The 27022-nt window shown below is 46.8% G+C and overlaps 1 protein-coding gene and 1 long non-coding RNA gene across 8 annotated transcripts in view; one reads left to right on the forward strand and one right to left on the reverse strand.

The window, feature by feature from the left end:
• Dnmbp (dynamin binding protein) overlaps positions 1-19017 on the forward strand; it is a 91635-nt gene extending 72618 nt beyond the window's left edge. The window contains 11 exon segments of the mRNA XM_050144898.1: positions 2128-2275; positions 2811-2828; positions 3201-3400; positions 4877-5007; positions 5780-5884; positions 8767-8895; positions 10476-10808; positions 11146-11325; positions 12707-12905; positions 14844-15592; positions 17524-19017. Coding sequence (XP_050000855.1) covers positions 2128-2275; positions 2811-2828; positions 3201-3400; positions 4877-5007; positions 5780-5884; positions 8767-8895; positions 10476-10808; positions 11146-11325; positions 12707-12905; positions 14844-15592; positions 17524-17709 — 2378 coding nt within the window. The 3' untranslated portion in view covers positions 17710-19017.
• On the reverse strand, positions 670-25593 carry LOC126503326 (uncharacterized). Of its 7 annotated transcripts, none has more exons than XR_007592261.1 (5): positions 25446-25593; positions 13676-13782; positions 12658-12838; positions 1198-1252; positions 670-1062 (listed from the first exon to the last, which is right to left on the reverse strand). It is a non-coding gene; the product is annotated as an uncharacterized lncRNA (long non-coding RNA). The 7 variants fall into 7 exon arrangements; XR_007592259.1 differs by having other exon boundaries at positions 12592-12838; XR_007592256.1 differs by having other exon boundaries at positions 670-1252.
• Positions 25594-27022: the final 1429 nt, after the last annotated feature.

Raw genomic sequence — 27022 nt, forward strand, 5'->3', positions numbered from 1 at the left:
CCATACAAGTAGCTTCTCAGAGAAAGGAGTCTTCTCCCTTTCCTGGCTGCATCAGGTGAGGACAGTGAGGTGTCCCTTTGTGAACTGGGGCATTTAAGGAGTTCCTGCAGGGGGGAGCTTTGTTCTAAGGTTTGTGAGAATTGCTGTAGGGCTGAGGTCGTTTTTTGTCTCCTAGAACTTTCCAGGTCAGGATGTCACACTCTGAAGTGACAGGTGTGGCCCACGGGGTGTTTGAGTGGACCTCTGAGCTATAATTAGTCTAACACTGTCTCTTAGAGTATGTGAGGAATTACTATAGCCTCAGCCCCACCTTCACACGGTATTGTCTGTGTTTATAGTTCTTCCTTTCATTCTTATTGTAAATCAGACAAAAAGTTAGGTGATGGACTTCGATGTGCTGAAGGTGTTTATGGGAAAGTAGAATGACCTTGGAGATAGAAAGGCTCAGATCCAGGCAGGAGGTCCAGCCTTAAGGAAGAGGGTTGGTGGAAGGTGGCAGTGATGTGGGAGGGAGCAGGAGCATGAAAGCAAGACGGGACAGTAGCCCCAGTGACAGTGGTAGGAAGTAAGTGGAAAGAGATTGGGCATCCCATGAAGGAAGGGTCTTTGAGGCTAAGAGAGGTAAATTAAAGCGTCGTGAAGCCATTAACACAGGGAAGGAATGAAGGAATGAGGAAAATTTGTTTAATAATTCAGAGAGTTGAGGTGGCTGCTCCAAAAGAAACCCGTGGGCAGGAGAGATGGCATCAGCGTTTGGATCACTCCTGTTCAGCTCCTAGGGCTCCTGCCAGGTGCTTTACAACTGTGTGTACTCCAGCTCCAGGGGATCTGATGCCCTCTTCTGTCCTCTGTGAGGACCAGAATATGCCCACACACATAAATAAAATAAAATATCATTGTGTGGAACTCAACTTCAGGGTCAGTGCTGTGCCTCACTGGCTGTAAACCCTTGGTCTGTGGATAGATTGCCTAGAGTCTGTGAATTTGGATAGAAAAGAAACATGGCGTCTTTGTTTACTTCGGCTGACACCGGCTGAACTGTGACATTCACTGGCAGTGTGACTGTAGGGAGACAACACCCGGTTAATGTGTCACTAACTGGCGCGTCTGTTCATTTCTCCTTAGACTGTTTCATTTGCCTTGAATTTCCACTCAGAGTCCCACTCAGCAGACATAAATGCTGTTTTAGTTGCTCACCTTTATCACAGAGTGCACGTGTGGAGATGGCCAAGCTCGATGCTCATCCTGTGATCTGTAACGAAGCACAAGTGAGGGGCTGGAGTGATGGCTGCGGTAGCGAGCACTTGTTTCTGTGCACAGAGGACCTGGGTTTGATTCCCAGCATCCACATGATGACTCACAACTGTCTGTAACTCCAGTTTCTGGGGATCTGAGTCCCTCTTCTGGCATCCATGGGCACCAGGCACACACATGGTGCATATACATACATGCAGCTAAACACAAATTAAAAAAAAAAATTAAGCTGGCCAGTGGGGGCACATATCTTTTAATCACAGTACTTGAGAGGCAGAGGCAGATGAATCTCTGTGAGGTCGAGGCCAGCCTGGTTTACAGAGGTAGTCCCAGTACAGCCAGGGCTACACAGAGAAACCCTGTCTCGAAAAAAACAATCAATAAATAAAATTTAAAAACCAAAGGGCAAGAAAAACACATATCATATTACAAATTGAAATGTTATTTAATCACAGATATTTAAAGTAGTATAGTCAATTGCAATTATGTTTTTATGTTGTGCACAAAGTTAGAAAACACTGCTGTGGAGGGATTCTTTTCATCCTTGTGCAAATGTTCCTCAAGATCATAGAGCAAGAGGGTCAGACTGTGACTATCGGAGAGTGTCTGTCTTCATGAAGAGGCCTGGAAGCTGTATCAAGGCAGAATGTGTAAATACATGTTCTGAAAAAGAAATACATGGGTGACATAGTTCTCTCAGTTGTGGCTTAAATGATTTCTAATTTAAGCGATTACAGGAGTATTTATCAACTTGATGGATTATCTTATTGTTTCTTATAGCAGGAGAACTTGAATGACCATCATGTTTGTCCATATGCTTTGGACTACTAAGAGCAGTGCTGACATTGGTGTATGTTTGTGTGTGCTCCAAAGGACCCGTGTTTCTTGATCACCGGGATGAACTTGAGGGAACGTACAGGGTCTACTGCCAGAACCACGATGAAGCCATTTCACTGCTTGAAGTCTACGAGAAGGACGAGAAGATCCAGAAGCATCTTCAGGACTCCCTGGCAGATCTTAAGTAGGAGATTCCGCAGTCCCGCCTTTGCCGCTGCTCTTACCTGCCTTTTAGATGCCCCATGGTCATGATGTCTCCCGCAAACCTTACTTGACGCATAAGTGACACATTATCACGTGTCCTGTGCTGTATCTTGCTCCTTTCTGTTGTGTCATGGGAATCTTAAGTGACTTCCCGATTGTATGGCTTGGTTAGGAAGCCTCTGGTTTCAGCACTAGGAGACTGAAGCACAATTGGAGTGAGTTCAAGTGCAACATAGTCTACACAGTGACTTTCAGGCCAGCCCAGGCCACACAGTGGGGCCTGTTTGAAGGGAGGAAGGAATTGTATGTGTCGCAAACTGAGTTGGTGTTTGTAGGCTCAAAACAGCCAGGGAGATGGCTCGCTATCTAAGCTGGGATACCCACCCTTGGCATTCACGGTTTTCTTCCATCTGCATGGCTTTTGTCTGCTGAGTAGGGTTGTGGGGATAGTGAGAAGGTCAATGCTATCCGTCTCTAATACTCTCTCTTTCTCTCCTCCTGCTCCCGCCCTATAGGAGCCTGTACAACGAATGGTAAGTCCCCTCATTTGGTGCCTGGTGCACACACTATTTATTCAGTGGATTCGTCAGGCCTTCAGAAGGCTGCTTTCATTTCTTCTTAGAAATCTAGACATGCTTGCCAGACTTTTTCTCAGCACTTCCCACCAACACCACTTTATTAATTTGCTTAGCGCTTGCTCCTTTTCTTCCCCCACAGCAAGGCTATCTTTGCTGTTCGGCACCTGTAGTAGTGCTGTCCCTTTGTGGTACAGGACTGGATTTACTGAATAAATGAGAACAGAACGCAGAGTCAGAGACCAAACTGCCTTTGGGGATAGCAGATGATATCCAGAAACACCTTAGCATTGACGGTTGACAGGAGTCCTTTTCCGCTTGCTTTTACAGGGGCTGCACCAATTATATCAACCTGGGCTCCTTCCTCATCAAGCCCGTACAGAGAATAATGCGTTACCCACTGCTGCTGATGGAGTTGCTGAATTCCACCCCAGAGTCCCACCCGGATAAGGTCCCTTTAACCAGCGCAGTGCTTGCCGTCAAGGAAATCAACGTTAACATTAATGAGTACAAGCGTCGGAAGGATCTAGGTGAGAAAGGCGTGTTGGGGTAAAGGAGGTTGCCTGGCTGCCAGGCCCTCCCTCCAAGAAGGCTTTTCTCTAAAGAATTACTTCCCAGGAGCTCGGCAAGGCAGGGTCCAGGTGTGAGGGGGCCGGGAGGGACAAACAGTGCTGGAATTAGGGGCAGCGGTGGCCTGAGAAGGAAAATGGGATGATGAGAAGCAACCAGTCTGGAGAGTCAGGAACAAGGAAGGATGATTAAGAAATAAGTGACGGGACAGAAAACGCCTCTGCAGGGGGTGGAGGGGCTAGACCAGTGATTCTCAACCTGCCTGTGGGTCGTGACCCCCCCACGCATATCAGATATTTACATTATGATTCATAGCATTAGCAGTTATGAAGTAGCAGTGACATAATTTTATGGTTGGGAGTCACCACAACATGAGGAACTGTATTAAAGGGTTGCAGCATTGGAAGGTTGAGAACCACTGGACTAGCCAGTGGTGACAGAGGGTTCTTTGTCACACAGTGTCCTATCACATCGTTGAAAGCAGCCCTTGTCAATACCTGCTTGGGTTATTTTCTGATTCATCTAATTAGAGTTTTACTGATCCCTACTAAATTCACAGACCCTTTTATTACCGCCTGTGCCCAGTGGCTTGCTTTCTGACATAGGCCCTCATCTCCCCGCCCAACCCTGTGCAGCCGGCTAGCTGGATGCCCACCCATTCCCCTGTGGAGTGAGCTGAACTTTTTTATTCTGTTATAGCTCGCACCGAATACTCACAGGCGCAGCATGGTGATTGCCCCGAGTCAGGGTTCAGAGGTCAGAGGTCGGTCGTGTAGAGCTCTCGGCCTTCAGCCTGCTCTGTGTGTGCTCGCCTTAGAGCAAACTTCGTGAAAACCCCGCTCATCTGCTGTGGCTTTGGAAGCTCTCTGCCCCTGGAGCCCTTCCTTTAGGTTCAGCCTCCTGATACAGGGTATCCTTTCTGCTCCTCCACCATTCCTGTCCACTGTAATCTCCAGACTTTTCTGTTCGACACAGGCTTTCCTTATATGCATCATTGCATATAAATAACTCATTTGTATACATGACCATCACATACTAATCTTAGATGGTTCAAAAATATTAAGCTTGAAGAGGTAAAATGGCTTTTATAAAGCTGAGCCCTGATTAGTGACAGCCCTGAGTCTTGAACTCACGGGCATCCTGACCTTACATCTCTGCTGTCTTTCCTCCTATCTCAGGCCCCTTCCCTGGCCGCCAGTCTCTGTCTGCCCGGAGAGCCACACTTCTGTCTAGACTGGTTCTTTGGACCAATATTTTGTCTGTTCAGTTATAAGTTATCAAAGACAAGCACTCATTTCTATTTGGGTTAATATTTCATTTTTATGCTCATTTTTAGAAAAACCTCTGTGTTTCTGGGCTGATACAGTCTCATTGAGTTCAGGCTGGGGGGAGGGGGATGGGACCTTTTTTGACAGTGGCCTTGGCTTGCATCCTAGTGCTTAAGTACCGCAAAGGTGATGACGACAGCCTCATGGAGAAGATCTCCAGGCTGAACATCCACTCCATCATCAAGAAGTCCAACCGGGTCAGCAGCCACCTGAAGCACCTCACAGGGTTCGCTCCTCAGGTGAGCTCCGTGCTTGCAGCGTGTCCAGCAGCTCTGTAGGGCCTGGGGACAGCTGCTGGCATGGCTTGGCACTGGAACCTTCTTAGTGTCTCCTTGGTTTTGCCTGTTAAGGGAGATAGGCCCTTTAACTACCACGCTGCTTACAATGTGCACAGAGGCAAATGAGGAGGCCAGCTGGCCCACATACAATAGCTGTCGTGGTCTTCCTACCTCTAAGACGTTTACAATCTATTCAGAGAACCTGATGCACTGTGCAGACGTATACGCTAGTCGGGATTTAAAAGATCATCTAGGTGACTGCCTTACGTTATGAAGAGGGAAACGTGAAAGGAGGAGACTGAGGAATTTGAACCACAGCTTGGTAGTTGCAGTCTCCAGACTTCACCCTGCACCACACCCAGATGGTGACGGGGTGGAGAGTCTTGCTCTCTGCTTCTCACGCTTTGTTTCTGTCGTACACGGGAGATCGGTAGAAGCATGAGTCTTCACCTGAGAGGGAGCAGGGGAGGGGCTGCCAGACTGGAGAACACACAAGGGAAGGGAGAGGACAGCAGCCTGGCCAGGACACAGCAGGGAAGTCAGTTTGGAAGTAGGCAGGTCCACATGTGATCAGAATCCAGAGTCATAGAGGCAGGTCTCCAAACTAAGTTTCTTATGAAAGGAAACAGCAAGTATATATATATATATTGGTGAAAGATGTTTCTAAGATATTTTCCCAATAAGGTCTATTGAAAGAAAGTCCAGGTTTTCTAAAAGCACTCCTTTTGTACAGCTAAAAGATGAAGTATTTGAAGAGACAGAAAAGAACTTCCGGATGCAGGAGAGATTGATTAAATCTTTTATCCGAGACCTGTCCCTCTACCTCCAGCATATCCGGGTAAGTGTCAGCGTGGCCCCAGTCAGGGTCACTCTTCCTCCTCTGGCCTGTTCACAGAGCCCTGGTTAATGAAAGCAATCTGTACTGAAATGACCACTCTTCCATGGCCAGTGATTTGTATAGATGTTGTCTTTGTCAATAAGGTCTTACCATCAGTTTGTGGGGAGCCTTTGCAACAGCCTGAGTTATTGGCCAACCCCTTTGGCCAAGAACTTGATTAGATGTAACCCATACCCAGTGCTGAAGATTCATTTAGTGATGAGAGATATCTAGTCGGGGGCTCTGTTATTTGGCAATTTCATTCAGGTCGCCTTCACTATATGTACATATATAGGAAGCTTCTATGTATTAGATTTCTATGTGAAATGGCCTCAACTGGCCCTTAATTTTAGCTGTCCCTCCCTCCTGGTTTGATCTTCCTGTTCCAGTCCATCCCTTTGTCCCCTCCCCATGCCATCACAGTCTATCCATAGCTGTCTATTCTATTTCCCCTTCCTGGGAAGATCTGTCCCTCACTCTGCACCTAAGGTCTGTGGGTCTGCTGTTGTAGTTTACTAATCTAACATCCTAACATATCTAATATCCACATATTAGCAAATGCATACCATATTTGTCTTTCTGGCTCTGGGTTACCTCACTTGGGATGATTTTTTTTTTCTAGTTCCATCCATTTACCTGTGAATGCCATGATTTCATTTGTTAACAGCAGAGTAATATTCCATCGTGTAAACGTACCGTTTTTTAACCCATTCATCCATTGGTGGACATCTGGGTTATTTCCAGTTTCTGACTTATGACTGGATAAACAATGAACATGGTTGAGCAAGTGTCTCTGTAGTAGGACAAAGCATCCTTTGGGTATACGCCCAAGAATAGAGTAGCTGAATCAATTCCCATCTTTCTGATGAACTGCCACACTGGTTTCCATAGTGGCTGTGTGAGTTTGCACTCCAAGGGAGGAATAATCTCCTTGCTTCCCATCTTCACAGTGTTAGCTGTCACTTGTGTTATTGATCTTAGCATTCTGACTAGTGTAAAGTGGAATCTCAGAGTGGTTTTGAATTGCATTTCCCTGATGACTAAGAATGTTGAGCATTTCTCTACATGTCTCTTGGCCATTTGAGCTCCTCTTTTGAGAATTCTGTTTAGATCTGTAGCCCATTTTAAAATTGGATTATTTGTTTTCTTGATGTCCAGTTTTTTTTTTTTTTTTTGCATTCTTTATATGTTTTGGATATTAGCTCTCTATCAGATGTGGAATTGGAGAAAATCTTTCCCTATCCTGTACTTGATCACTTTGTCAAATGATGGTGTCTTTGCTGTACAGAAGCTTCTCAGTTTCACAAGGTCCCATTTATTCATTGTTGATCTTAGTGTCTGTGCTAACAGTGTTCAGGTCAGAAAGTCTTGTCCTCTGCCAAGGCTGTTCCCCACTTCCTCTACTATCAGGTTCACTGTGTCTAGTCATACGTTGAGGTTTTTGATCCACTTGGACTTGAGTTTTGTGCAAGATGATAGACATGGATCTATTTGCATTCTTCTTTATACCGACATCCAGTTAGCCAGCACCATTTGTTGAAAGTGCTGTCTTTTATCCAGTGCGTGCTTCTGGCTTTATTAAAAATCAGGTGTCTATGGGTGTGTAAATTTATGTCTGGGTCTTCAGTTGGGTTCCATTGATCAGTGTGTCTGTTCTTGTGTTCAGCTGTATTCCATTGATCAGTGTGTCTGTTTTTGTGCTAATACCATTCTGTGTGTATTACTATAGCTCTGTAGTACAACTTGATATTTGGAATGGTGACACGTCCAGTAGTTTTTTGATTGTTCATGATAATTTTATCTGATAATTGTCACTTTAAGATCTGTGAAGAATTGTGTTGGAATTTTTATGGGGATTCCATTGAATCTGTAGAATGGTAAGATGGCTATTTTTTCAAATGATTTTTTTTTATTTTTACGTTCATTGATATTTCACCTGTATGCGTATCTGTGTGAAGGTGTCTGATCTCCTGGAGCTGGAGTTTCAGGCAGTGGTGAGCTGCCATGTGGATGCCCGGAATTAAGCTTGCATCTCTGAGGAGCAGCCAGTGCTCTTAACTGCCGAGCTGTCTCCAGCCCCAGGATGGCCGTTTTTACTATATTAATCCTGCTGGTCCACGAGCATGGAGCTCTTTCCATCTGCTGATGAAACCTTCTTCAGTTTCTTTCTTCAATATCATAAATGTTTTAGTCATAGAAATCTTTCACTCGCTCAGTTAGTTACCCCAAGATATTTTATATTTTTTATTGAGGCTATTGTGAAGGGTGCTGTTTTTCCTGGTTTCTTTCTCAGCCCATTTGTCATTTGTAGTATAAATTTTTTGTCAGCTAATTTTGTACCCTGCTACCTTGCTGAAAATGTTTATTCACTGTAAGAGTTTCCCGGTGGAACTTTTGGGGTCACTTACGTGCACTATCATATCAGCTGCATATAAAGATACTTTGACTTCATTCCAATGTGTTTTGTTCAAGCAGGGTTTCTCTGTGTAATCTTGGTTACCTGAAACTCTTTGTAGACCAGGCTGGCCTTGAACTCAGAGATCCATCTGCCTTCCAAGTCCTAGGATTAAGAGTGTGCGCCATCACTGCCCTGCTCTTTTATTTTTTAACTTAAAACAAACAAGACCTTTCTCTGACTGAGGTACAGAAAGATGCTAAGCTGATAAATCCATCAGTAGTTCTGTACCATAGTTCTGTTCTCTGCGCCCCATCCATCCTTTATAAGGGCATGCGTATTTCAGTGTGAAAATATTGCAAGAGAAGGGACTTTGCAGGCAGATTTGCCATGACAAGCTACTTGCTCAGGTGACTTTTTATCTCACTTTGTCTTTCACGGGCTCTAGGAATCTGCGTGTGTGAAGGTGGTGGCAGCCATGAGCATGTGGGATCTGTGTATGGAGAGGGGACACCATGACCTGGAGCAGTTCGAGAAGGTGCACCGCTGCATCAGCGACCAGCTCTTCACGCGCTTTGTGAGTGCCTGTCCAGCCCCGTTTCCAGGCTTGGCTTCCTTCCCAGAGCCCTCTCAAAAGGCAGCTCACACCAAAAGTCCCTTCCCGAGGCCTGAGTCACAAGCTTTAGTGTGCCGCATCAGAGTTTGAGGTAGAGCGCGACCAGTGTGTGGACAACAGGGCCTGGGGATATTCTGGGGTCTCCCCATAACTTACGTTATTTCAGAGGACAATCTAGGGTGAAAAGCTAGGAAATGTAGTCTGGTGGATTCACTGAGTATACTGATCTCAAAAAATTTATTCCTCCATATGTCTTTTCCAGTTAAAATATCAGTAAATGACTCCATAGAGAAAGTGCTACAGGGGCAGAATGCTTAAGAACTTCCAAAGAGACGTGGGGGCCGTTGCCAGCAGATTGTGTATGTGGCTTTGTTAGAGCCTTCTGCTGGGAGGAAGGCTAAAGCGGGAGGGCGGGCATGCACACCGGGAAACTCCCAGGGGCTCCCGCAGGAAATTCTTTTAATGGTATACCACTAGGCTGGGACAGCTCAGCTCCCAAAGAGCATGAGGACCTAAGCTCTTGTTTTGTTGTTTGTTTGGCTTTGGTTTTTCAAGACAGGATTTCTCTGTGGAGCCCTGGTTGTCCTGGAACTCACGTTGTAGACCAGGCTGGCCTTGAACTCAGAAATCTGCCAGCCTCTGCCTCCTGCATGCTGGGGTTAAAAGGTATGTGCCACCATGCCTGGCCTGAGGACCCAAGTTCTATCTCTAGTACACTTATTAAAAAAGAGCCGGTGTGGTGGCACACTCTTGTTTGTTTTGGTTTTTCGAGACAGGGTTTCTCTGTAGCTTTGGAGCCTGTTATGGAACTAGCTCTTGTAGACCAGGCTGGCCTCGAACTCAAGAGATCCGCCTGCCTCTTCCTCCCAAGTGCTGACATTAAAGGTGTGTGCCACCACTGCCTGGCACACTCTTGTAATCTCTGCACTGACGAGGCAGAGACAGACAGGTGGCTCACTGTCCAACTGTCCAAGCTTACTTGGTGTATTTCAGGATGGCAAGAGATCCTTTCTCAAAAGGAAGGTAAATGGCCCCAAAAGCATGACACCAAGGGTGCCCTCTGGTGTCTGCACACATGCAGATAATACACTACTGAGTGCTTACGTATATTTTTATGTGTTTAACAGCTACTCTCAATGTCTGTCTTTCTAGAGGAATAAGAGGAAAATCCTCTGAAAAGTAAAAGTGGGCATTGCCACACGGTAATGACTGGAAACTGAGCGAGAGGACACATCCCAGACTTAAGGATTATCTGCAGCTAAAATCAAGTGTAGATAAGTGCGTGCATAGGGTGACCACACAGACTAGTCACATGTCATACTGGAGTATACTTTAGTATTCATGAGCAAAGCAGCTAGAGGGGTGGTGGCAAAGGCCTATTATGAGAATTGTAGGGTGAAGTACAGTAGGGCGTGGCTATGGGTCTACACAGGGTCACCTTAGAGCAAAGAGGGGTATAAGGCATGACCAAATCAACCTTAAAGTGCTTTGGAGACAAAAATGAGATCCTGACCAGCAACCTGCCTTTCTTGTCCCCACAGAAGGAGAGGACTGAGCGGCTTGTCATCAGTCCCTTAAACCAGCTGCTGAGCATGTTCACGGGGCCCCACAAGCTGGTGCAGAAGCGCTTTGACAAGCTTCTGGACTTCTACAACTGCACTGAGCGTGCAGAGAAGCTCAAGGACAAGAAGACTCTGGAGGAGCTGCAGTCAGCCCGGAACAACTACGAAGCCCTGAACGCCCAGCTGCTGGACGAGCTGCCCAAATTCCAGCAGTACGCCCAGGGCCTCTTTACCAACTGCATCCACGGCTATGCTGAAGCCCACTGTGACTTCGTGCAGCAGGCGCTGGAGCAGCTGCAGCCCCTGCTGTCGGTGCGTCCTTCCCTCTGCTAGGACCGCGTTATCTCAAACACAATGGGTGCTTTCTAGAATTCTTGGTAGGGTCATTTGGTCTTGCCATCAGGGACTGTTGGTCCATTCTTGGTGTCTTGAAGCCTGGGGTTGTTCCATCTTGAGCCATTTCTAGAAGGGTTAGCTCGCAGGCAGTGACAGAGCTCCTTGTCTCTTGCATCGACTGCCGTTTTGACGCCCAATTCAGCCAACTACAGTTGACCGTAGTGTGTGTAGTTGGCTCTGAAGACTTTGTCAGGCCCAGGGATCTTTCATCTGTGTTCTCTTCTTTCCTGTCTTAACTCCCTACGGTCTACAGTCACTGAGAGCCACTGACCGAGAAGGCAACTTGATTGCCATCTTCCACGAGGAGCACAGCCGGGCCCTGCAGCAGCTTCAGGTCTTCACCTTCTTCCCCGAGTCCCTCCCTGCTCCCAGGAAGCCCTTTGAGAGGAAAACCACAGACCGCCAGTCATCCCGGAAGCCCCTTCTTGGCATGGTGAGTAGGCACCCACTGTGGTGCCCAGTGCTGATGGACACACGGGCACTTGAGCATGTCACTTAGCTTCATCATCTCTAACCCAGATGGTAGATGATAATCACCAGCCCTGCATCACAGGGCGATCACCAGACTTAACTGGGTTAACATGGGACTTTGCCCAGCACATAAGCACTGTGCAGATAGATATTAATATCGAAGACCTATTGTGCTTCTGCATGGGGACAGCTTAGTAGCAGTTTTGACTTTTCATAATAAATGGAGAATAAGAGACTATTGGGCCTGTTCCATCCCAGGCTGTTTCCCGAGCATCACCGATGTGGCTTTGGTACCCGACTAGGACCACCTAGAGTCTTTTTTTTAATTTATTTCCACCTGGAGTCTTGATGTGAATTTCAAGCTGCCTTCAGGAATCCTTAGATCTTAGTAAAGCATTGATACATGGATGAGTTCATGAAGGGGAATAGGTTAGAGATTTACTCAGGCCTATTTTTGACCATGTATTAGAAAAGTCAGCACAGCCAAACTATTAATGGCTTTTCACCTGGAGTGGCATTGTAGTTTTTTAACAGTTCTTTCCTATTTTAAGTTGGGGATAAGATATTCCAGATCATGTGGGTGCCTAGCCAGAAGGACCAACCAATGATCTTCCTTCCGTAGACATTTGTCCCATAGACTCCCACAGGCAGCCAGTTATTACCTTTAGCTTTTCATTTTTAAGATTTTTATTTTAAATTATGTATATAGGTGCCTAGAGTCCAGAAGAGGGTGTGGGATTCTCTGGAGCTGCCGTTACAGATGGTTATGAGCCCTCCGACATGGGTGCTAGTTTTCTACCAGAGCAGAATTACTTTAATTTAATACTCATTATTTAGGTTTATATAGCAATGTGATAGAAGATCACATTGGGATTTGGATTTTAAATTTCATTTATTTTGATAGTAGCAGTTGTACCAAGGCCTTACGCGTGCTCAGAATGTGCTCTGCAGTTGGGCTGCACCCTCCCTACCCCAGTATTGGATCGTTTAGCACTTTAATCAAATTTTTGTTTGTTTTCTATTTTTGCATAAAATAAGGATGTTAGTTTGCCTCATGCCTTCAGAGACATCAAAACGTTGCCTAAAGGACCACAATTTTTACCTAATGCATCCTGACTTGATTATGAAAGCGTCTTTTGTAGGTAGTTGAGTGGCTGAGGGTTGTGCCTCGCTCCTGAGATGGTAGATGAGATTAAATACAAGGCTAAGGTGATGGCGGGGTTCTTACCCTCCTGTGCTAGGAGGACATCCAGATTCTTATGGTCCCATGCTAGGAAGATAGAGGGGTTCTTACGGTCCCGTGCTAGGAAGACGGTGTGGTTCTCACTGGCCTTGTTCCTCAGCCGAGCTACATGCTGCAATCAGAAGAGCTGCGGGCCTCCCTGCTGGCAAGGTACCCCCCTGAAAAGCTCTTCCAGGTGGAACGGAACTTCAACGCTGCTCAGGACTTGGATGTCTCCCTTTTGGAAGGCGACCTGGTGGGTGTGATAAAAAAGAAAGATCCCATGGGCAGTCAGAACCGCTGGCTCATCGACAATGGAGGTGAGGACTGCAGGCTCTGGGGAAATGTGACCCAATGAGAGAAAGACATGCGCTTTTGGTTAAGGGGGTGTGATCATAGAACTGTCCTAGTTTCTAGAGAGAGTGTGGCACCCAGGTTGATAGTGAAGCCACATGCTTCGGATTGCATTTTTTTTGACAACTTTCAGAGAAGATTCTGTTATATTTATTTATCCTGAAACTGTTGCCATGGGTTTTTTTTCTAAGTCACCCAGGCAGCTGCCTTCTGAATCTGTAAACTGTATGAATTAAAAACCTGTGGTTTTGTTAGCTGTCCCTGTAATAATGTTACTTCATGGCTGTTTAGAGAGGGACGTGAAATCAAACACTCCACAGCTTTCTTTTTTTGGAGGAAGATTATAGACTTTAGTATAATCCCTTTTCCCACAATCCCCAAATCCACAACCCCAAGTTTAGACCAACAGGGCTCTTTCAGAACCTGTTTGTCAAACCTGCAGGAGCCGCAGGGCAGGGCTCACAGTCATCACTAGCCTTTCCAGCAGGAACCCTTGTCTGTCTGCTGTGGAGGGTGGGGAAATAGATAAAGGTTTTGGTTTGAGGAATGTCCAATATTTATGAGTTCCAAAGCTTCCAACCTAAGTATTCTAAGTAGATTTTGGGTATAGGCTAATTTAGCATTTTGGGGGTTTCTTTAAAACCTTCTTGTGGGCTGGGGAGGTTGATGAAGAGCCCTCCAGGTCAGTGGTTAGAGTTCAGACTCCAGAATCTATGGGAAAAGCCAGAAGACATACCTCATACTACATCCAAAGACATCCTGCCATGTGGGGTCCCAGCCAGGATCATCCCTCAGCTCTACTTGTGACCTCAGGAATCTCTGGATTCCTTCCTGAGCAGAGTCCTGGGACAAAAACAAAGAAAAATTGTGATAAGATTAAAATGCCAGCATTTAATAAAAAAGAAACCGTAAGGGAGACATTCTTTGGGCATGGAGTTGCATGCCCAGGGACTGTGCTCCTCTGATTTCTTTCTTATGAGAAACATCTTTGTGTTTGAAATGTGTGGCCCGGAGCCCTCCATCATCACCATAGACATTTTGTTGAGGTGCACACACTAGACTCAGCGTCCTGCGTTATAGTACTCATGGCAGTCCACGGCTTTCCATGACCCTAAGATGGTTCTGGTATATGGAGAGGGCAGGTACAGATGGCCTTCCTGAGCGACTCTGTACAAGGACAACCTTGAGATCTGTTTTTGACATGGTGTATTTGAATTTAAGCTTACCCGAGTCTTCTCTTGTGTGGTCTGGGCATCCTGTTACATTCTTTTGTGCCGGTTGCCAAACGTGATACTTTTGTTTCCTTTTTTGGTCCTGTTATTTTTCAACAAGGTCTCACCTTGTGGCAAGGCTATCCTTGAACGTGGAGTAATCTTTCAGTCTCCTGAGTGCTGAGGTCACGAGTAAGAGCCGCCAAATTTTGGTGTTTCATTAGTTATTTTTAAACAAACATGATTTGTTTTGTTTTGTGTTTTTCACCAGCCTGTTAACTGCCCGCAGACATCCTTGTCATTTTCATGTTGTGCTGCTATAATAATGACCTGGAAGGCAGCCACAGGTTTGGGGCATTTTCTGGCTTTGGCTGTTGCAAGCCATCACGTCACTAAGCACTTGGGTTTTGCCTTCCTTGATCTTTTTTTTTTTTATGAGTATGGTGATTTGGCTGCATGTGTGTCTATGCACCACATTTGTACCTGAAGGTAGTATTGAACATCCTGGAAATGGACTTTATGAATAGTTGTCAGTGCCTTGTGGATATTGGGAATCGAACCCAGGTCCCCTGGAAAAGCAACTGGTGTTCTTAACTGCCCAGCCATCACTGCAACCCCACTGACATAGCTTTTAAATTACACACACACACTCACTCTTGCTCCAGCTTTAGCTGCTGTTCTTTCCTTCTACAGTCACCAAAGGTTTTGTGTACAGCTCCTTCCTGAAGCCCTACAATCCTCGGCGCAGCCATTCGGACGCCTCCGTGGGCAGCCACTCGTCCACAGAGTCAGAGCAGAGTAGCTCCTCGCCCAGGGTCCAGCGGCAGAATAGCAACAGTGCCTTGACCTTCAACTCCAACATGACTGTGTCCTTCACCTCAGGGCTTTCCCCAAAGCAGCCCCAGGACGCCTCTTCACTGAAGGAATGTGACCAAGGAACTCTTGGTCTGTCCTTGAATGCCGGGAGTGCAGAAACTGGGCCTTCCAGGTGCTTTTCAGACCCAGACTCTACCTGCCAGCTTAGGTCAGGGGACTCTGCAGATGGTGCCAGAGACGTAAGCCAACCTGTTTCAACCCTGAGGGGCTGCCAGCGAAGTTCCAGGCATCCAGACGTGGACTCTGCAGATGGTGCCAGAGACATAAGCCAACCTGTTTCAACCCTGAGGGGCTGCCAGCGAAGTTCCAGGCATCCAGACGTGGACTCTGCAGATGGTGCCAGAGACGTAAGCCAACCTGTTTCAACCCTGAGGGGCTGCCAGCGAAGTTCCAGGCACCCAGAGGTGGTAGGTTACTTTGTACCAGGGCGAAATGAACAAGGTAATGACTCGGTAAAAGGAAGTGCAAGGGCCTATCCAACTCCAGAAGACAGGAACCCAAGAGCCTACCAGACTCCAGAAGACAGGAGCAGAGGGCTCGGAAGCAGTGAGACGGAAGGTAACCAGGTACGCACACCCCGCCCCTGTGTGGCTCCCAAGCAGGGGCAGATGTGGAGCGAGTACAGGAGAAGGCCAGACAGGGGCTGTAACCCTATCCTGTCATACATGTCACAGAACCCCACTGTCTTAGGGAGCAGCCCCCCTCTCCTGCACAGAGCTTCCACAGACACTTCCAGGCCATCCCTAGGCCCTCTGCTTTGTCACTGGATGCCAAGATAAAATCTGTTTTTACTCTTCAAACCTGTGCATTCATCCAGTGTAGGGGCTGCTATTTAACCTACCCAGCCAGGCTTTTGTCCCTTAGCTCTAGTTTTATTTCCAGAATTTAGAAATGAAAGTCAGTGCTGTTTCTGCTTTTCCTGTTTTTGCAAGCCCTGCTCCTGCCTCGTGAGCCCGGTGTCCCGTTTCTCTCACACAGCAGTGGGTTTCCTGGTTAGTCATAGATGTGTCATGTCCCAGGAGAATGTGACACCTGCTGGCTTCTGCCTGCCGGTTCCCTCTGCTGACAGCCTAGGGCAGGTTTCCCAGTTCTGGACCCGAGTGGACCGCATCTTCTGACTTCTTGACAGGGGGCTCAGTTCTAGCCTCATCAACTCCTGAGCCTGGGCTGTCCTTACTATGGCCCTTGTGGCCTCACAGCTTCTCCCATCACTGGAGTCCTCCCCAGTGCTCTCTGTCCTCCTGACGGCACCTACTGTTAGATATTTTACTCTTTTGACTTTTGGGGGGTTCACCACCCAGCTCCCAAATAAATCATACACAGAGACTTTTCTTATTTATGAATACCCAGCCTTAGCTTGGCTTTTTTTTTTTTTTTGTTTTTCGAGACAGGGTTTCTCTATGGTTTTGGAGCCTGTCCTGGAACTAGCTCTGTAGACCAGGCTGGTCTCGAACTCAGAGAGATCCGCCTGCCTCTGCCTCTCGAGTGCTGGGATTAAAGACGTGCGCCACCACCGCCCGGCTTTTGGGGAGGGGGGCGGACTTATTTCTTGCTAGCTTTTCTTAAATTATCCTGACTACCTTTTGCCTCTGGACTTTTTCCTTTTCTTTGTATATCTTACTTTCACTCTTACTCGCTGGCCGGCCCCTGATGTCGTCCTCCCCTTCTCTTTTCCTCGTTTCTCCTGTTCATACTCTGCCTGCCAGCTCTTTATTAGACCATCAGGGGTTATAGACAGGCAAAGAATCACAGCTTCACAGAGTTACACAAATGCAGCATAAACAAAAACACACCTTAAAATAATATCCCCCAACAGTCTACAGATAGATGTTTCTTGCTTTGAGATTAATCATGTATTATTACTTTAGTTTGGTTTGGGGTTTTGTTTTTCTTTCCTGTTCTGGGAATGGAGCCCGCCCAGGGTTTGGAGCAGGCTAGCCTGTGCTCTGAGCTCTTAGCCTAATGGAGACTTTGTAGTGGAATATAGAATTGGGGTAGACAGTCCCCTCGCAGCTCACCATCTTCCATATTGCCAAGGTTCTTTAAGGCTGTTCTGAAACAATAAAAAAAGTCTGCATGTTTTGAGAGTTTTGGGTTGTGAGATGAGTCTCACCAGGTAGCCTAGTCTGGCCTGTAGTTGGTGGCGCGCCCCTTGCCTACGCCCTGTTCATTATGGATTACTCCAGTCATGTGCAGCTATTTAAACTGTAAATCAGATTAGAAATTCACCTTCAGCCCAACAGTGGTGGCGCACATCTTTAGTCCCAGCACTCAGGAGGCAGAGGCAGGCAGATCTGAGTTCAAGGCCAACCTGCTCTACAGAGATTGTTTCAGGACAGCCAGGGGTACACAGAGAAACCCTATCTTGAAAAAAAAAAATTAAAAAAAAAAAGAAAGGAATTCCACTTCCAGACCCACAGGTGACCAGTAGACACAGTACATAACGCCCTCACAGCGCTGCTGCAGCAGGATCCTAACCTCTCTTTCCTTCACATAGGTCTATTTTGCCGTCTACACCTTCAAGGCACGAAACCCAAATGAACTGAGTGTGTCGGCCAATCAGAGACTCAAGATCCTTGAGTTTAAAGATGTCACAGGCAATACGGAGTGGTGGTTGGCTGAAGTTAACGGGAAGAAGGGCTATGTCCCTTCCAATTACATCCGGAAAACTGAGTACACCTGAGCCCAGGTTGCCCCCACCCTCCCTTGCTGCCACTTTCAGCCCGCTGAAAGGATCTGTGGGCCCCAGGCACCGGCTCCTGAGCGCAGGCCCCACCACACTGCCTATCCATAACTGGAGTGCAAGCTAAGCTTTGTTCTCGATTGGGTCGTGCACCGTGATGCTCGCTAGAATTTGAAGTGGACCCCAGTGCTTGTCAGTGATTCCCTGACCACAAGCAGCAGCCGAGTGCTGGTGTTGGCTTTGGGAAATGAGAAGTTTCCAATCAGAAAAGCAGTATTGGATGCAGGAAGCTTGTGCATCGTTTGTTGCAGCCTCTGTGGTTGACTGAGCAGTCAGCTGAGAGGAAGAGGAGCATGCTGGGAGAACCCCGCCACCATGCCTCTGTGCTTGGTAAAAAGGTTTCATCACGATCATATTAAACCTGGTGCATCAAAGTGACTGAGACACCCCAAGTACCTGGCACCCCTTCTCTGACGTGCTCCCGATTCCTAGTTCTTGAAATGCTAACCTGTTCTTTCTCGCTGCTCCTCTGTTAGGTGTTTACAGTCCTCCTTTCCTTTTGACCTTGTGTCTGGAGGGTTCTCTTGCCTTGTCAGACGCGGTCATCTGCCTCCTCCTGATACTCATCGACCTTATGTAGTCCCTGTGTGATGTCACCTAACCTTTCTCCCTGTACGCCATAACTGACAGACTTTCCTAGACTACCCTGCGGGCAGCACTCCAGCTGGCCCCTGAAAGTATTCACTCTGCGGTAATCTCCAACCGGTTGAGCCTGGAGGAAGCCTGGACGCCTTTGTCTTCCACCTGAGCACTCTGCTGCCATCTAGTGGCGTCCACACATGCTCACAACAGTCGTGGCTTATTTGAAGCAGGTAGAATCAGTGGCCACAGAAGCAGCTTGTCTCAGACTTGGAAACAGGTTTTTTCTTTCTGTCCAACTGCCATACTTCAGACATAATAGTCAAAGCCAAACAGATACAAAAGTGCCTAATGAGACCTCACGCCCAAGGCTGGAAGGTGTGCGATAAGCCTCATGTGAAGAAATGGCCTGAGGCTTGTCTCAGCGGGCTCTCAGACTCCAGCTGAGCCCTCTTGGCCCAGCCTTCCAGCCGCTGCTCTTCCAACTGCACATTTGGCCTTAAAATCCTGGTGAATCAGGATGTGCCTGTGGACACCCCAGCCACAGCTTCTGCTCCACTGGTCGGGGCCTCTTATGAAGTGTTTATATTTAGAGATGTTTATATTTAAGTAGCTATTTTATAAATAAAAGTATTTCTATTGGCCATAAGTGTTTTTCTTCATCTTGATTTTGAGCTTTTGTTTTTTTCATCCTTGACCAGCTGAGTCACAAGGGGCCCTGTTTTTTTTCAATACTAATACAGCAGTGGTTATTTTTTTAAAGATTTTTTTTTTATGTACATTAGGGTTTTGCCTGCACGTATACCTGTGTGATGATGCCAGATTGCCAGGAACTGGAGTTACAGACAGTTGTGAGCTGCCGTGTGGTTGCTAGGAATTGAACCCCTTCCCTTGGAAGAGCAGCCAGTGCTCTCAACTGCTGGGCCATTGCTTCAGCCCCTACAGCAGTGTTTCTCAACCCATGGGTCATGACCTCTTTGGGGATTAGATATCCTGTATATCAGATATTTATAACAGTCACAAATTATAGTTATGAAGTAGCAATGAAATAATTTTACAGTTGGGGTCACCGCAACATGATGAACTGTATTAAAAAGTTGCAGCATTAGGAAGGTTGAGAACAGTTTCTGGTCATAGATTTGAGTCTTTAATCCACTTTGGGGTGTTTTTCCCTTTTTTGGGGATGCAGTGAGATGATCTTGTTATGTAGCCCAGGCAGGTCTCAAGTGAGATCCTTTTGCCTCACCTGGGTTTTGGGGTTACAAGTATATGATTACTCTGCCAGCCAGGAGTTTTTTTTATTTTATGTCAGGTGTGTGGTGCACACCTTCAGCCCCAGAGCTTGGGAGGCAGAGGCCGGAGGAACACATCACTTTCCATTGAGTTTTTTTTTCCATTATTCACATAGAGCGGCAAGCTGTTCTCGAACCCAGGACCTCGGGAACAGTGGTAGGCGCTCTTAGCCTCTGCGCCACCTGTGCAGCTGCTTTTCCATTGAGTTTTTAAGCAACTAGAGTTTGTCATTTCTAGATTTGTTTCCTCTGAACTTCTATGTCTTGGTTGAGTTTTTCATCCAAATTATTAAATTTCTCATCAAGTGTTCTCACCATAAAAAAAAAATGTTCACAGCTGAGTCAGGCTGTTCCCCCAACAGCCTGCACAGCATCTTCCAGTACTGTGAAAACAAGCCCAGCATCTCCAGTACTGTGAAAACGAACCAGAAACCTGGCTGTAAACCCATGGCTGGCGAGCGCACAGGCCCCAGGGACAGAACCTACTCCTATTGTTTTGCTAAGTGCACACAGCATCAAGCTGCCGTCTAAATTTATATCTCTACCCGTAGATGAGTGCGGCTCTCAGTCCTCAGAGAAGTTTCTTTGTACAGTAGACAGTGGTTAACACAGAAAGTCACAGCTGGTCAAGTCGGGGTCCAGCCTCAATGGGGTTAACCCGTCCTAGGGTTGGGGCGCGAGGATTGGAAATATCAGGCGAGAGGAACAGAAGCAGAATAGCACCGGGAGGATAATCCAGTGAATGCTGTTTGCCCGCATCTCTCTTTCATACACTTATACACCCCAATCCAAAAGGATGGGGTGCGGGGAGACAAAAGACTGCTCTAACACGATACAAAGAACAAACAGCGCCATTACCTGCCTCGGTACCTGAGACATCAAGCAACTATATCCTGAGTTAAGCATTCTGTTGTTCAGGCAGGACACTCAGCAACCACACCTTAGGCCAAGCATCCTGTAGGCAGCCACTCCCTGGGTCGAACCTCATGTCACACCCTTGAAGGAACAGAAATAGGCCTGAATTCACTGGCCTTTGGTCAAGGTGGAATGGACCCACATCTGTGGGCCCCCACGTGGTCAGAGTGCAGAGAATATCAGTGGAGTGCTCAGTCACACAAATGGCGCGTCTGTAACATCACGTCCCCTCTCCAAAGACTCAGACCATCGAAGAAGTGGGAGCAGAAAAAGAGCCAGAGGTCAGGGAAGGCTGCAGTGAAACACCTAGATAGGATAGGAGAGATGCCTGCATGACAAGACCAAGCCAGTCAACGTTCTAGCGTGGAGTGGAAAGCGTTTCACGGGCCCCCACCCCTAATCAAGAAGCTATGGATAGTTAGGGACTTTTGGGGGGGGGGGGGTCTCAGGCTTCTTAAAGGCTGTGGCTCTAGGTAGGTTGACCACACTCCAGTGGATGGCCCCAACCTCGTGAGTGTATGGGCAGTACAAATTAGAGTTGAGAATTATTAAAGCAAAGGAAGTTGTGGGTCTGGGGGTGATCCAAGGAGTTACAGAGACTCTGAGTGCTAAATATGATCAAAATGCATTATAGGAAACCCAATAAAATACTTTTATTTTGGGCATTCTGCAGTGTGTGAATGATTTAAAACGTTGCTCATGATAAACTTATACAATTTTTGTCAATGGAAAAATGAAGGCCGAAACATCAACACAGTGTAAACAGCAAGTTGGAGGGGGCTTTAGAGCTGGCTCCGGTAGCAAACCCGTGTAGGCTGTGTTAGAAGACATCACCTGTGCTGGGGAGAGGAACGGATCAAAGGCAGGAGAAGCAGTTGCTGGGGAAATGAATTCTTAACTGACTTAGGCAAAAAACTGGGAATGCAAAAGAAAAATAACCTATAAAGAATATGAAATTGAAGCTGGACAGTGGTGGCACAGGCCTTTAATCCCAGCAGCACTTAGGGAACAAAGGCAGGCAGATCTCTGTGAGTTCAAGGCCAGCTCTGGTCTACAGAGCATGTTCCAAGACAGCCAGGGCTACACAGAAAAACCTGTCTCAAACAAACAAATGAAAAACAAAATAAAATTGAAGAACTAAAGGAATCATTGGCAAAAGGGTAATAATTGGGCCAGTAGCAATTTTATAAAAAGTATATTTTTTCTTAATACTAGATGCCTCCTAGGCCTCTGTTACCTAAGATGGCATCTGCAGAGCGGCAGAGCCACATGGCCATCACCTGGAAGCTGTGGTCAAGGCTGGCCCCAGATTAGTGTGTGCAGTGAAGGCTGAGACATGGCCACCGCAGGGTTACTATCGCTGTGATGAAGCGCTGGCCTCAGATTCACGTATGCAGTGAAGGCTGAGACACGGCCACCGTAGGGTTACTATCGCAGTGATGAACTGCTACAACCAGAGCAACTGAGGAGGAAAGGGTTTGTCCAGCTTACACATCCCGAGTCACAATCCAATGCAAGAACTCAAACAGGGCTGGAACCTGGAAGCAGGAACTGACACAGACGCCATGGAGGAGCGATGCTTACTTGCTCCTCATGGCTTGTTCAACCTGCTTTGTTATAGAGCCTAGCACAGGACCACCAGACTGGGCCACATCAATCACTAGTTAGGAAAAGGCTCAATCTTATGAGGCATTTTCTCAACTGGGGTTCCCTCCTCTTGGATGACTATAAATTGTGTCAGGTTAACTTAGGAAGCACAATGTCTATCTAGGTAATTTTTAAAAGCTAAATTCAACTTTTAAAAACTTTACATGTATGTGTGTGAGCGTGCATGTGTGTATGTCATATGTGCATGGGTGCCTGCGAAGCTGAAGTTCCAGGAAGCTCCGAGCTGCTCAGTGTAGGCACTGAGACAGGACTCCAGCCCACTGCAAGAGCAGCAAGTGCTCTTTACCACTGAGCCATCTCTCCAGCCTCTAAAACTGATTTTTAGAAATAGTCTCTATTATAGCCCAGGCTAGCCTCAACTGTGATCTTCCTATGTTAGTCTCTTAAGCTGCCTGCATCACCACACTCAACCAAGCAAGATAAATTTTTTTTAATAGTGAAAGCTTCTTTAAAAAAAAAAAAAAGTTTATTATGTATACAGTGTTCTGCCTGCAGGCCAGAAGAGGGCACCAGATCTCAAGATCTCATCACAGATGGTTGTGAGCCACCATGTGGTTGCTGGGAATTGAACTCAGGGCCTTTGGAAGAGCAGCAGTGCTCTTAACCTCTGAGCCATCTCTCCAGCTCCAAGCAGTTAATTTTTAACAGATTTTTTTTTTTTAGACAAGTTCTCTCTACATAACCCTGTCTGTCCTGTAGCTCACTATGTAGATCAGGCTGGCCTCGAACTCAACAAACGATCTACCTGCCTCATGCTTCCCAAGTGCTGGGATTAAAGACATGCACAACCACATCTGGCTAAAAAGTTAGAAAGAGGCTCCTGCTGGTCAAACACTGTGGGAAGTCACTGAAGAAGCGTCCACACCCGTATCTGCCTGCTTTCTGACTCTCCGGCTTTCTCTGCCTGTCCGAAGTAGTTCTTTATTCTCTCACCTGCCATCACTAGAGCAGGGATGGGTACAGGGAGCCTGGAGTTAGAGAGCGGTGATCTCAGGTCTCCCTCCTAAGATAATGAGAATCACATGTCTGCAAACGCAGGCGATGTGAACTGGAGAACGTGGCTCCCAAGGAGGACTGCATTTTCTGTCCTGTTTTAACTGCTTTAGAAGATGAGACTCTGCTGTGTGGGTTTCCAGGGCCAGGAATGGGCCCCAAGAACCCTTCCAAGATAAGCGCTTACTCAAAGCCCTTTTCCCAGGCACCCCAGCGGCTTTCCTCTGTAGTCAATAGCATTCTGTAGCAACAGATTCTGTTTCCCTTTTGCAAGGCGCAGCAGGATATAGTGCCAGGCAGGATTAAAAGCCAACCACCTTTCCACTGGCCTCAACTCCAGTGTGCTGGGATTACAGACACACACCACCACACCTGACTCATATTAAAACTTTTACAAAGTACTTGGGTGCCTGGGTCTCAGCACCACTTAGAGGTGTGTGTGTGTGTGTGTGTGTGTGTGAGAGAGAGAGAGAGAGAGACAGAGAGAGAGACAGAGAGAGAGACAGAGAGAGAGACAGAGAGAGAGACAGAGAGAGAGACAGAGCTTACCATGTAGCTCTGGCTGTTCTGGAACTTACTATGTAGACCAGGCTGACCTCAGGCTCACAGACATCTACCTGTTGGGTTTCAAGGCATGTGCCACCAGTGCCCAGCCTAGAAGACATCCCTTAAGGACAGAAACCGGTTATGATTCTTCCCCAGTGTAGCTGTGATCCGGCAGAGGGAAGGGGAAGACGAAAAGGGCACTGTGCTTAGCAACATGTTCATTCCGGAAATACTGGGAGCAGGCAGGCCTGGAGGACCTCATATATGACCCGGGGAGCCTAAAGACACACGCAGACCACATCACAAACCTACGCCTGTGCACCCATATCCAAGGGTCTCCAGTACACCCAAGAGGAGTCAGGCCCAGGCGTTTCCTGTCAAAGCCGTGAAAGCATGACAGACTTAATCCACCATTGCCACAATTCTGACCAACTTTGGCTGATGCCTTAGCTACAGCATTTCAGCTGAGAACAGGGCATGAGTAACTCCAAGGATCAAACGCAGTAAGGTGGGGCAGTATAGTTGGGAAAGAGTGTATATTGATGCAGTTCAACCCGCCTGCACCGACTTGCGTCCATTAGCTACAGGTGCTTTTGGATAATCCTGGTTGGTTTCTCTCTGCGGTTTCCCAGCACGCTACAAACAAACTCATCCTTCGAAATCTGTTGTCACACTTAAGCAACGGATTTTTTTTTTTTTTTCGAGACAGAGTTTCGCTCTGTCCTAGGACAGAGTTTAGAGCCTGTCCTAGAACTAGCTCTTGTAGACCAGGCTGGCCTTGAACTCAGAGATCCGCCTGCCTCTGCCTCCCGAGTGCTGGGATTAAAGGCGTGCGCCACCACCGCCCAACCTAAGCAATGGATTCTTGTTAGTAAATTAAGAACACCCTAGATTCTCTGAATAAATTATCCATCCGTTATTTGTGAGTACCCCCCCCAAAGGCATGTATATAGCTTTAGGGCTGGACACTGACACCAGGTCCAGCAGGGCCTCCCGGAGGCCCCCACCACTGAGCACAGCACCTGAAGCTGCTTTTGTCTTTCCCCTACTTCTTGGTGGGATTTTAGCATGACATGGTCTTGCTGCTGCAGCAGGACAAGACATCTATCAGTAAGTGCTCTCAATAAACTGTAGCCTCTGGAGCTGCGGGTCTGTGTGACGCTTTCCTTTGGTCTCAAGGCACCTGGGAGGCGGTTCTCATACACCAGGACCGTCCTGGACAGGTGTCAGTCATGAGCCTTACAATCAGCGTTTAGTCAGAAGTAAAAGGCACCGTGATACTTAGATAGATCCCAACCACAGACTGATGAGATAAAAACCCTGCCATTCAGTGTTCATTGGAAAACCTTGTGAATTTCGTCAGAGGCACTGTCACTCTCCGTTCCTACTTTCCTCGTGTTAAACCCGAAGATTTGAGGAGAAAGACCACCATCTCAAATAATTATGGTCAAATTAATTAAAGCAAGCGTTTAAATTCATGCACGCAGGCTGTCTCCCTCTAAAGCAGATAAGGATTAGATAGCTCAGGGGTAGGGGTGTCCAAATGAAGGGGTGGTAGGCAAGTAAGCGGGGCTACAGAAGCTGAACTTAGCAAGGTGGTCCTAACAGCTGGAGACTGTAGTGAGCCTTTCTTGTTAGACTTTCTTGGACTGCCAGCCCCCAAGTAACGACGCGAAGACTTACCATTGACTGTGGAAGCTTGGCTTTTAGCTTAGCCTTGTCCCACTCGCTCTCGGAACGTAAATCAACCTGCTTCTGCTAATCCTACATTCTGCCGCTGTGTGTCTGACTTTCTCCGCATCTCACTGGCGTCTCTCGTGCCTAGATTCACCTCTAGTTCCTCTCTCTCCCCGGAAGTCCCTCCCGCCTATTCCCTCCTGCCTAGCTATTGGTCATTTAGCTCTTTATTAAACCAGTCAGAAGGTGCCTTAGGTAGAGACAAATCTTTACAGTGTACAAAAAGATTATCCCCCAGTAGGAGGTTATAACCTTTTTAAACAAAAGTAGGATTGCAAGGTAGTCAGAACAACTTTTTGATACAAAAGACATGGTTGCTGTTTCCTGAAACAGGCGCACAGAACCATTTGTAGTTAAGGTTACAGGTGGGCGTAGCTCAGTCCTTGAGAAACAGATTTAATCATAAACAGAAATGAATCTAATTTGTCTTTACTACAAGATGGCTTTCAAGCCTAAGATGGAGGCAGGCTGCTTCATCCCTTGATGCCATAGCAAATCACCATGAATTCTGTGGCTTAAAACCCATCGGAATTTCTATGGAGGCTCCAGGGGAGAGTGTCCCCCTTACCTTTTCTGGCTCTGTTCCCCAGCGTGGACCTTCTGCCTCTGCCCTCCACGCAAATGCTGCAGCATCTGCATCAGTTTCTCAGAATCCGTCTTCACCTTCATTTTGATTCTGAATTCCTGGCGCCGTTTGTGTAACCCAGACCTCACACGTGCCCAGCAAACACGCCACTCCTAAGCCACACCCCCAAGCACCTGATTACACTGGGCACACCTGAATAACCCAGGATCTACTCTTCCACGCTCCAAACCCTTAATCACAATGACAAAATCCTGGGTTTTTTTTGTTTGTTTTGTAATGGAATGTGACATATTATCAGGTTTTATGGATTTAATTGTGAACATCTGTATCATAAGAATATTTTTTAGGCAAATCACCATTTTGATGACGGAAATATAAACCTGAAAACCTTTTCTACAAAGATCTAGGCAGTACATATTTTAGGGAATGAAGGCCACACAATCTGTTATGACTTAATTCTGCATTGCAACAAAAAAGCAAGCATGGATAATATAAAAATAAAAGAACATGGCTGTGCTCCCCCCAAAAAAAAAATAAACAAAAAAAAGTATTTACAAAAATCAGAAGCAAGCCAAATTAGATCCGTGAGTTCTATCCCCACTCCTACTGAAATAAAAAAAAGTCTGGTGACATTTTGTGAAGAAGGAAAACCAGATGAACTTTAATTGGTTTACAGTTCAGAATTAGTAAACATGTTAGGAAGAGCTTATGGGGATCAGGGCCTAAGAAGCCAGACCACAATTTACCTGCAGTAACAAAGGAAGCAGGCAGGCAATGGTGTTAGCGCCAAGCCAGGAAAGAACCTGTGATCAGAGCTAATCCTTCTGAAGACTCCGAAATCCCTTCACCGTTACCAGCCAACATTGAGTTTCCCAGAGAGGAACAAGTGTGCATTTCCTCCCTGAGCAGAAAGCAGATGTCCCAAAGACGGCTGCTC

The sequence above is a fragment of the Alexandromys fortis genome, unplaced genomic scaffold (genome assembly GCF_014885135.2).
Source record: "Alexandromys fortis isolate MF-2015 unplaced genomic scaffold, M_Fortis_MF-2015_v1.1 scaffold_16, whole genome shotgun sequence".
NCBI classification, from domain to species: domain Eukaryota; kingdom Metazoa; phylum Chordata; class Mammalia; order Rodentia; family Cricetidae; genus Alexandromys; species Alexandromys fortis.